This window comes from Xiphophorus couchianus, chromosome 16, assembly GCF_001444195.1.
Source record: "Xiphophorus couchianus chromosome 16, X_couchianus-1.0, whole genome shotgun sequence".
Classification (NCBI taxonomy): domain Eukaryota; kingdom Metazoa; phylum Chordata; class Actinopteri; order Cyprinodontiformes; family Poeciliidae; genus Xiphophorus; species Xiphophorus couchianus.
Genome location: NC_040243.1, coordinates 5,951,517 through 5,963,521, shown reverse-complemented (window position 1 = coordinate 5,963,521; position 12,005 = coordinate 5,951,517). Strand labels below are relative to the sequence as shown.

The 12,005-nt window shown below is 36.1% G+C and overlaps 1 protein-coding gene across 1 annotated transcript; it reads left to right on the top strand.

Moving 5' to 3' along the window:
- Positions 1-307: 307 nt before the first annotated feature.
- Positions 308-11,457, top strand: LOC114160378 (alpha-2,8-sialyltransferase 8F-like). The gene is made up of 10 exons (XM_028042955.1): positions 308-318; positions 2,787-2,843; positions 2,950-3,024; positions 5,337-5,408; positions 5,598-5,669; positions 6,286-6,360; positions 7,378-7,522; positions 8,283-8,395; positions 8,480-8,572; positions 8,653-11,457. The coding sequence occupies exons 1-10, from the start codon at positions 308-310 to the stop codon at positions 9,128-9,130; spliced, it is 1,191 nt and encodes a 396-aa protein (XP_027898756.1). The 3' UTR covers positions 9,131-11,457.
- The last annotated feature ends 548 nt before the right edge of the window (positions 11,458-12,005 follow it).

Here is a 12,005-nt window from a genome sequence, read left to right as displayed (position 1 = left end):
AGAAACAAAGGTAAATTCCAAGAATGCCAGTTATTTCAGTTAAAGTTCAAAGTTGTCTGAGGCATTGACACAAGTGGCAAAGTTCAGCACTGGAAAAAAACAGTAAAAAGTAATTCCACGAAGGAGGGGATAGTTTGACACAGAGTACTTAATGAGTTAATGAGACAGAAAACTAGACTGTGAGAGAAAAGACAAGCAGGTGAGATTAACAGAAAAAACAGGCATGAGGGGACAGGTGTTGAAACTGCTGCTCTTTTTGAATGTCTTCTTTTTGGGGAGCCTTCTGGTCCTCCCCATCTGGTATACGATGGAGAAAGGGTAAGTTAAACTTCTGTCTATGGGATGTAAACAAACATTTTGACATGTTCAGGGTCTCAGGTCTTCATAGTGACCCTGTGCGTACAGAGGTAGATTCCTGCTGCTGAGGTTCAAATAAGGTAGTGGTAAAAGCTGATATTGTTGAAAAAGAAAAATATGTAATTTATGTTTTTTCATATACCTTTTTAACCAGTTTGTGTTCACTTGGGTCACCAAGTAAATTAAAAAAGTATGGAAATAAATGAGAAAAAAATGACTAAATAAATGTCCATAACATTAAAGATACACGTACTCCTATGTTTAACATTGAAGTGTTATGTGTGTCTGCTTATCAGTTGAGGTTTACATTTTTTCATTATTTTTTGTATTATAATTTAGCATACTTGCTCTTAAAAGATTACCATTTCTCCAGACTGAAATAGCATTTTCCTGATTCATCCTGAAATTTTCTTATTTGTAGTTCCTACGTTTTTAGAGGCTTTGCTGCAAACTAAACGGATGAATCAGGGATACTAATAAACAAATGGGTTTTTTTTCTGAAAAACTTTATTTCCTTAAGCCACTGCATTTTCTTTTTTCTTTTTGTAAGGACAGAAAAAAAAGATATTTACTGGTCTTGATAAAAAAAAAAAATCTAAATCTTGTGATCCTTGAGTGCTTTAAAGTTGACAAATGGCAGAAATTGTGAACCATACAGCAAACGTCTCACAGATGAAATAAAGGTTAAGTACTAGGTTAATTGCTCTTACTGCTTGTTTTGTCAAAAAAAAAACATTTTATAAAAGCATTCTGGAAATCATTATCATTACTTTTAGATTAAGTTACATATTCACATTACTTAAGATTCAGAATGTAACGTTTTATATTTGAAAATTGAAACTTGCATATCTTGATTTGCAGTTTTGAGTAGAAATATTTGAGGCTTACCTGTAATTCAGAAAACAGTAACTTGTTCACACCTCTGCTTATTAAAAGTCTCTGAAAAGTCTCTAGCAAAACCATAAACAGGATAGACTCAAAGTTTCACAAATTTATCCTATGTGTCTCAATATTTTTATCATTTAAATAAGATAATCTCAGGCCTTCCATCATTATGATTGATTTCGTAGCAGCACGCTTTGTTTCTACCATGTGAAATGTGACAGCCAAGACGGCTCTATTACACGGCTTTTTAAAGATGAAACGATATGCCGACTCATAAAACTGTGCACCAGATCTGTGCATTAAAGATTAACGCTTTTTATAAATTTAAGCCATCCTTACTCTGAACGGCTCTTGTATTTTTTTATGCAACATTAAATTCTGGAGAAACTCCTGTCTTCCTTCAGGGTTCATCACTTGACAGCTAGATTATGTGTTTTACAGGTTTAAAAACAAAAAAACATTGTGCAAGGACAAAAACTGTCCTGTCATGATGCCTTAAGCTGCATTTCATGTTAACTTGTTAACTTTTTGATTATCAGCAGTAGAAACTCTGAAGAGCACAACGCTTTCAGGCCATCAGAACTGTCCTTGAAGAGTGGTATTAAAGAAGCAATAAAACTGCAGGGCAAAAAAGATAAACAGTAAATTAGTAAAAAAAAAAAAAAATAGGACCATTGATGCTGCAAAAAAAGTCAGAAGCAGACTGAATATAAATAGATATAATTAACACAAATACATGTAAACATCTGACCACAAATGTTCACCTATTTATTTAGCAACACTGAATAAAACTTTTGTTAGTTCCAGAGAGAAATGGACGTTCCAACAGTTTGCTAAACTGTAAACTAATGCTACAAAATAATTATTTTTTTCCCTTTAAGACTGGCACAAGAATCACATATTGTTCAGTACAAACATGAATTAATTTTTCAGTAATCAGTAACCTGTTAAGCTCCTTTCCCCCCACAAACAAAACAAACTCAAACATCAGCAGAACGATGAATTGTAAAATGACACTGTGATTGTGCAGCAGTCCTTTTCCTGCTTATACAGTTTGCAGGATTTTTGGGTGTAAATGATGCAAAACCTCCTGCTTTTCATTTGGACTTTGTTGTATAATAAATTATCCTGTTTGGATGTAACCTTAAGAATTGGAGTTTTAGTACAAGAAGCATTTATTGCATCATTCCCTTTATAAAGTGAATAACTGTTCTGGAATATGCAGAACGCCCTAAAATTCTTCAGTGTTTCATCCTGGTAGAATTTGATGTTTGCAACTTTTGAAGCAGATTTGAGGATGAGAATCACTTACAAAGGCTGGATGGATTCTATAAAGACACTCTGCAGCGTATAAAGTTTTTATAGTGCATCAGATGAAAGATATTACAGAATGTCTCATAGTTCCTGTAACACCAAAAGATGATTCACATGTGACCCACACGTGTTAGTGATATAAGTTTATGCAATGCACTCACACTGAATAAAGCAAAACTGTTATTAAATATATAATTTCTTCTCAACACCCTGTTTTTCTCTCGCCACAGATATAAGAAACCTCACCGCAATCTACTGCAAAGCACCGATTCATGTAGCCTCCGCAGGTAAGAATGAGCAGTCGCTGCTTTTCTTGTCGTTTCTTTCGTCATTCAATTATTAAATCAGTCTACATCAGTGACGCTCATTTCTGGATCTGCTCTTGTGTTTCAGGGAGAGTTCGAATCAGTTCATAGATTTCTGCTCTCAAGTCTCACAAACGGAAGAACTTGACAATAAACCATTGAGGTATAAATTCAATTCTTTCTTACAAAACTAAAGCTTCCTAAATCAAAATGTGATCTTATCAAATGCAATAAGCGCTTTCAAAACTCACCAGGGTTACTTGTTTGTTGTTGATGGACAGGACCCAAACCTGTCCATCAACCGTCCTGCATCATTCCAGTCACACACACCTCATAATTACACATTCTAGGGAACAAAATATACAGATATTTACAAAATTTTGGTGCATTCTTCCCGTTGCTGAGACTCTTAATGGATGATATGTCCTGCAGTGGAAAGTTTCGTCCATCTGGTCTTGCTGTCTTGGGCAACTCTACATTGTGAAAGCTCAGCTGTCACCTAAATTCATAAATACTTTAGAATTAAAAAAACACAGTACACACAGTGTAATTATTTAGATGCTAAATATAAAGAACCAGAGTGAAGAAGTTTGTAAAAAAAAAAAAAAAAAAGCATATCAGTTTTGTCGACACAAAGCAAATAGCAATGACATGCGTCTGTTTTTTTGTTATCAGACAGCAAAAAAAAAAATCCCCATATAATAATACAATGATGCATTTTATTTATTACTTGTACCACAAAAGATAAAACAAAAGCCAGGTGCTCCTACAATGAAATGAGCCATTTTGATTGTGCGGAGGAAATCAAACATGCTGAAAATATAAACGGTGAGCAGCTTCTTTCATTTTGGGAGGGATTTTTCCAGATTCATACGGTGGATGGAAAGGAAGATTATTCTATGCAGTCCTCGCAGTTATGAACAAGCGAGACATGTGGGTGTTATATGAGCGTGTTTCCTCCTGCAATTAAGTTTCTGCAGAATTTGCGGTAAAGATCCAAACGAGAAATATGCCTATGGACCGGTTTTTCAGCGTCAGGGATGGGTTCGCTTGGAATGAAGTTTGGCAATATTTCGGAAAAGCTAACCGGAAATTTTACAAAACTCTAAAATTGTAACTGAAAAAAAATCCTTTAAAACAAAGTTGATGAATTATACCAACATGAAATAAATTAAACATCTGTTGCTGTTGTTTGACTTAAATCTAATCTGTATGGTCTGTAAAAAATAATGGAAGCGGTATTGATTTTGTTGCCTTGCTCTGCATTATGTTATCAGTCACTGATCGTCTGTCTTGTCTATTACATTTTTTCCCCCAGTGGATAAAAATCATGAAACAAACAAAAAAGCGCAGCAAGTTGTTAGATAGAGATACAATTTTTATCCATCTGAGATTGTCCCCATTTATGCATGAAAACATATTATTAAAGGATTAATTCAGATTTTTCTGTGATTCTCTTGTACCTGCTCTTTATCTTTTAGCAAAAATAATGTCATATCACCCCATTCTTACTGACAAAGAAAATTGTTTAGTTGCAGCTAAACAATTAAACAAATTGACACATAGAGTCAATTTAGAGAATATTAGCCAAATCTGATTTTGTCCAAATCGGCTAATGGTTTGAGCATTACTGTGCTAAAATTGCTCCAAATGCTCTGATGGAGTTTTCGCACAAACTGTAGTCTTCTAAATAACCACTGTTCAGAGTCAGCTGAGTTTTTATGTCTGAAATACATTCAGTAAATTAAAAAATAAAGTTTTGTGCCATTTGATGCATTGCCATCATAAAGGCAATAATAACTCATTTGCAGAAGAAACGAAAGCATTTCAACTCTAATCCTCCCCACCGAGTCTCACGGAAAGGCATTCTGGAATAACTTCTACCCACGCTTTGAATCATTAAACTCTTCACCCTGCATCAAGTTTCTTCAGATGTCAAAGGGACAATGCAGAGGATTACCTTGAGAAAACAGCTGTAATGGTTGGGTAGGACCCAAAAGCTATGTTTTTTCAAAGCTAAAATGCTAACAGACGTGTTTCAGCCATGTCATCCCTGGTGCCTGTCTGTTGTAAGAAGTCCAACAATGTACTGCACCTACAAAATTCAGTTTTTTCACCTCATGGCCCATAACCTGTATGTCAAACTGCTCTTGCTAAATTTCAGCTACATTCTGAAAACAATCACATGATAGACCTTACCCTAACCCTAATGTAGCAATGAAATTTGTTTTGGTTGTGTCCTAAAACACCTTCCTGTTCACGGTACGTATGATTGCTTTTAAGGTTTGCACATGATACTGCCATTTTTTTTTCTTTGAGTCTATGTATTAAATACATAGAGAAAATATAAGTTAAATAAAACCTGGCCACTGAATAAAAAAAGGATTTGTTAGGTCTGGATGCCTGAATCCAAATGTAAATAAAAGAAGATTTTTTTCATGTAAGTTTACAGATCTTGACCCATTTTTTCTCCAGTGAGCCCATCAAAAAAGAACCTGAAAAAACGGATGACAAGAAACAAGCTGCTAAGCCATGTAAAGACTGCAGGTGAGAACAGTGTCATAATTTTTTTTTAAATAATAAGCAAAGATGGATTTTTAATAAAAGTTAAGTACTCCAGTTTATAGACAATTCATTTTTGGATATATATGTTATAAATGCATGAATGTGCATCTAAATAAGAGACCAGCAGCGATGAAGCCAGTTTACAGATTTTGACACTTTATTTCCTCCCAGCAAAGACAAATCTGAGAAAATACCTGATAAGAAGCAAGCTGCCAACCAACGTAAACCCTGTAAAGACTGCAGGTGAGAACAGAGTGTCAGTTTTTCCTTTAGGTCAGTGATTCTCAAAGGTTTTAGGTAGAGTCGCCCACTTAGAGGAAAAAACATTTACGATCCCTCCTGCCTCAACAAAGCTCAGCAAAACGCTTAATTAAGTTTTTTAAAAAGTTGTTTTTCTAGAAGTGCTGTGTCAGTAAGTATATTTCTTTAAATAAAACTCAAGAAATACTTATAAAAGACAATATTTTGTATTACTTCCTTGTCTGTCGCTTTATTCTCTGTCCAATCTAAATATCAGACACACACAAAAATGTCTTTAGCATTAAATTATGTTTGTAAAAATAAAAAACGTCTGCCAGGTAATATCAAATTATGTGCAAGAATTTGAAAATGTTTTCGTCGTTTCGGCCCTTGTGTCTCATTTCCATGGAGACACTTGTAGTGTCTCCTTATTCCTGTAAAGCAGAAACAAGTTCGGGTTGCAACACTTGTGAAAATAAAAACAAAAATAAAAAAGACAAACCTCAGGGAACCTTTGAGAATCACAGCTGTAGTGAAATCCTTGCTTTTGCTGTAACAGAACCATGTCAGTACTTCACAGTTTCCTTGTCTTTTTGTGTTTCTGCTTTTGCAAATCCAGGAAGAAAATAACCGAAATGCTAAAGCCTTACTCCGAACCCTGGGAGAGACAGGAGGAAAAACACGAAGAATTAAGGTACAGATATCACTTTCAAAATCAATTGTAGCTTATTTTTAATCTCGTTCCCATCAGCTTGCTGCCTGAACGCTAAACAGCATTCCAAAACCTTTCAAACTGTTTCCAGAAACAATTTTATCAGGCCTGTCATCCTTTCATTGCCCCGCCTTGCTTTCAAAGAAATGTGTTTACTTTGCTCTACTTCATGTATTGACTCTTGGATTGAATGGAGTTATTGTTTTTATCACACTGACTGACTTTTCGAAATTAAGTCTTTATTGGCCTCTGGGGCGTGCTGTGGTGGCGCAGGGGGTTAGCACGCCCCACATTTGGAGGCCTTAGACCCGCGGACGTTGCGGGTTCGACTCCCCGACGACCTTTGCCACATGTCCTCCTTCAAAAAAATGGCGCCGGCTCAGCTGGCTGCCTGCAGATGCAGCTCCTGTCGTGTGTGTGTTAATCCAACCCATTCTCACTCCCAACTCGTCATGTATTGACGCATGGGCGGTGCGTCATCGTCACATGTTGACGCGCAGGGTACCCTTTCGCGTCAATATGTGACGCGAGGTGTTTTACACTATGCCTTACCGTAATTTTTGCCCTAAACCTAACCAAATCGTTGGGTTTTTAAGGTTCGGCAGCGGTTACGAGAACCCTTCGCGTGAATAATCCACGTAAAACATGTGACCTGCCCAAATCGTCAACATGTGACGCTGAAGGGGGTACCCTTTGCGTCAAGGGTCAGACACATGGTCAGAAATTGTCCTAAGTCGTGTTGGGAGTGAGAACGTGTTGGTTAATCTGTGTATAAAAAATTCTTGCTGTAACTGCGAAATAATTTCCCTGCTGGGATGAATAAAGTAATTCTTCTTCTTATTGAGGGATTACTGATATGTTATGCCAAGAATTGGAAAGAAGACTTAACTTCTTCCTTTAATAGAAAGAGCATGCTTTAAAAGCTATTGTTCTATCAGACCTTAAAGTTCTGTTCCTCTGCTAACTGCTGAGTAAATAAAAGTCCTTGTGTTTTTCCAGAGTTAAGCTGAACTTAAAGGTCAGAGGTTATGAAAAGGCCATCATTACTCAGAAGAACACTCTGGTGGGAGCAATACTTGCTACAGATGGAGATAAAAAGAGGGTTTTTGAGGTGAAGTCGGAGCATTTTGACACATTTTTGAAGGCAAGTTGTTTCATGTTTTGCATGTTTCCAGTTACATTTTTGTTTGTTACCGATTTATCAGTTATTTATTTTAGATATGAGACTGGCTAACATGGTCGTTCACTTTCAAACGCACTTAACCCGTAAAGATATTTTTGTTTTTTTAATTGTCTTTTTTTGGTTTCTTACAATCCTTTTTGGCAATAATTCTTAAATTATTTTAAGGAAAATACATCTGTGTGATTTGCAGCAGAACTTATGTATGTTACTCCCATAAAAAAAAAAGGCCAAATCTTTTCTGCCAGTTCCAAACAGCTTTTAGTTATTGATTGGCTATTGATCAGTGAAGGTGCAGAGAGGTCTTCCTACAGGTGCCAAAAATAAATAAAATATTATAGCTATTCTTGATGACTCAATCATTGGCACAATCACTGTAAGAAATGCTTCAAAAAACAAAAATTCAATGATTTAAGCAGAAATCTATGTGATGGGGATATAAATTTGAATGGGATCATTTAAAAAAGACAATTATTTCTATACATGTACATTAAACTATAAACTGTTTACTAGAGCATAAAAACAACTCAGATCAATGTGCCACCCATTAATGTTTTCCTAAATTCTGAAAGTTATTTTTGCGGATTAGTCAAAGGAACAAGATATATCACTGATTCCTATAAATATATTTAAATATAAGTTATTTGCATGCTTTTAATTGTTAAAACTATGAAAAATCCTATGTTTATCATATGTTTTTAAATAATTTTGTTGGTAATTTCAGGAGTCTCCTTTTCCAAATAAAACCTACAGCTCTTGTGCTGTTGTTGGGAATGCTGGGATCCTGGCAAACAGCAGCTGTGGAAAAGATATTGACTCAGCTGAGTTTGTCATCAGGTGAGTAGGCTGTCTAAGTATCAGAAGTTAAAATTATTTAAGAATCCTGTTTAATTTTAAAAAATATCTGCTACTGTTTTTCAGGTGCAACCTTCCGCCTTTAAGAAATGGATACGAGAAACACGTTGGGGTCAAGACAGACCTTGTGTCAGCAAATCCAAGCATACTTTTACAAAAGTGAGAAAATGTGTACATTTTTCTCAGCTTAAGTAATATCATCTCGCTTGTTTTTATTAACATCAATTTTGTTTTTGCAGGTATGACTCTCTTTTGGGAAGTCGACGGAAGTTTATGGAGAAACTGTGCCAATACGGAAGCTCCATGATTTTGCTTCCTGCGTTTTCCTATGTCAAAAACGTAGCTCTCTGCATGCGGGCTTTCCACACGATTCAAGACTTTGGGAGCCCCATGCAACCAATCTACTTCCATCCAGAGTACTTAAAGGATCTTGACACGTTCTGGCGCTCTCAAGGATGGGAGGCTGTGCGTCTCAGCTCTGGCATGATTGTGACAAGCATGGCGCTGGAACTGTGTGACACCGTCGACCTGTACGGCTTCTGGCCATTCGGTCTTCACCCACAGACCTTCAAGGAGCTGACCAACCATTATTACGATGACATGACAGGAAGGAGAGGATTCCACGCCATGCCGGAGGAGTTTAAGCTCTTGTTGCAGTTACACAGCGAGGGTATACTTAGGCTCCACCTTGGTGACTGTGAATCCAATGGAGAGTAGTCCAATAGGGATAAAAAGCATAGTGCTGTGTGTATGTAAGGGTGTGTTGGCGTGTGCATGTGCAGGTGTGGTTCTGCGTTAAGCAGAGGCCTAGGCAAGCAAATCCTCCTGCCACCCAAAACAAAACAAAATGGAGGAAATTATTTATATTCTGTTCTGGGATAAATGCAAAGCAGTCCAGAAACAAGTTGTCAGTAGGATGTGCAAACTGTCTGTTGGAATACCCCTCTCCCTTTTAATGCTGCCCTGGGCAAGTGCCTATTGACCCTTTGCAAATAGTCACTCAATCATTCGAGGCGCCATGACGGATGTCGGAAGTGAGGGTTGGGAGTATTTTACAGAGCAACTGAAATAGTTTTTCCAAGATATTTTTGTCATTTATTTATGGCCTCTACTTGTTCGGGTCAAGCCAATTTGTCTGTGAACATGATTGGGGCTCATAGACGGTGGTATTAACAAAAGTTTGAAATAGCTAGCTTAGAAACCGACCCATACTTCCTCCATTATGAAGTGTTGATCAAATTACCGACTATGCTTGAATTCATACCTCATGATTTATATCACTATGTCATAAACGGCCCTTCCCCTTTTTTTGGAGGAGGGGTGTTATTATTCTTTTATAATTACTTGCATGGTGGGATCTGTAGTTTGCAGTCTTTTACACTTGATGTTAGATTTAAACAATTTTAAATTGTGTTGATGTAAAAAAAAGTACTTTTTATACTTACTGTGAGCTTAGCACACAGCAAAAATAGGAGACAAATTGAAGATGATTCAAAATCAGTGGAAATTCTACTGCATTTTATGTGAACCATTATGAATTTTGAACTGTGTGAATGCTGCTGTTCAAAATGTTTTCATTTGTAACATTTAATCCTGAAGTAATTCTTGAATGCTATTAGTACTGTGACCACTGCTGTTAATAATTTATATCATAACATTGACTTCTGTTATGAAAATAAAAACCCTGACGTTATAGATGCCTGGCTCACTGAGAGTCAGTTGTAGATTAATGTGAAAAGCATTCTGAAAGAGGAAATATGAAGTGAACATTCTTAAATATTTATTATGAATCTGAATGTTTCTGCTAGGAAAATGGAAGGAATGCTTTTTCACATCCATCGTTATCCTGAAACCTTTAAGTGTTCAAGGTCACTGAGATTTAATGCAGAATTTAACTTTTTTTAAGCAAGTGAAATATTTGTAAAGTTCTCCAGGGTACAGATCAGAAGGAATGTCGTGGGATAGATGCATATATTAAAGTATTTTTCCAAGGGATCACATTTTATTACTTTTAACATTTTACACAGTTCCTTACAAAAGTGTTTGCACCCTTTGATTCTTTCACATTTTGTCGCTTTATATCTATAAATCTAAATGTTCTGTTGGGATTTTCAGTACAACAAAGTAATGAGTAACTATGAAAGGGGTTTTTAAATGGTTTTCCTAATAAAAATCTAATAAGTCCATGCATTTGTATTTATCTAATTAGTAAATAGTCTCCATGTGTAGGTAATTTCTTCTCAGGTGTTCAGTGAAAACCTCAGAAGGAACAACTGGCATCATGAAGACCAAATGAACGCAGCAGACAGGGAGGAAGGTCTGGAGATGTTTACATAGAAATAGAGATATCCTTTACTGTCACATCACTTGGGAAATCCAGGTGTGCAAGCAGCAAATGAAGGCATGTAGGTTCACACAAAGGTACAAAAATATAAGAACAAAAAATAAGAAATAACATACACACATAAAAAAGAAATACTGTAGATATTACAGGCATATCGTGGAAAAAACTCTTAAGGTTTCAGTACTTTACCTATTAAACTGGGGTGGTTTGGTCCATCAGTTTAAAAAGGTAATACATAAACAGTTAACCAGATAAAGACCTATCTGTTTTGAAATGTATTTAACTTTAAGTACTGTGCAAAATAAAAGCATTTTGACCATTTTGTTGGGCAACCTTTGTATTCTCTCTGGGACCATTTTCACCTCGCTGTTAAAGGTTCACCCACCAAAAGGACAAAACAAACAGTCAGAGATGCAATGAAACAGTTTGGATCAAAGCACATTTGTGAGTTAAAACGGCCCAGTCAAATCCAGTTAAAAAGTATTTACAAGTCTTGAGAGCGTACAGATTCTCTCCATCCAATCAGGAGCTGTAAAAATTTCACACTCACAGTTCTAACGTTTTTATTTGTAACATTTCTTGTAAGAAATAAGATAAAGTTTTATGATTTATTAATGTGAAATTTTTCCTTAGGCTCACCAAACATAAAATAAAACAGATTGATACATTCATACATGTACTATTTTTCTCTCATATCAAAATTATACACCACTTTATGTTTGTTTATTGTATAAGGTCCTGGTGAAATGCATTACTAGTTTGTGCTTGTAATGTCATAAATACTTGAAAAGTTTTTAGGAGTATCAATGAACTTTTAACCCTTTTGCGATCCTAACATTCTGTTTACTCCCCTTGTCCTATGGGTCAAAAATGACCCGCCCTAATAAAACCCCCAAAATAAAGCAAATTAATTGAATTTTAAATCCAAAATCTATTTTGCATGATGAAACAATCTGTTTCCTATGTAGGTCAGTATGTGCAAACATACAACGTAGACACACCTGTTAGTGAAACTTCTCTTGGCGTCAGCAAGGAACCAACTAGCGGTACTCAGATTCAGCCTACCTTCATTTTCTCTATACCTAATTTGTTTTTATTATGTCTGAGATTGTTTTCTGTTGTGTTTGGGATCTTGCGTGATGTGAGTGGTTAGCTGCAGAATCAGAGTGCAGGTGCAGGTCAAATGCAAGTTCAATTTGTACATCAAATCCAGTTTCTTTACTCTGTGTATGTGTGGGGGGGAACGGG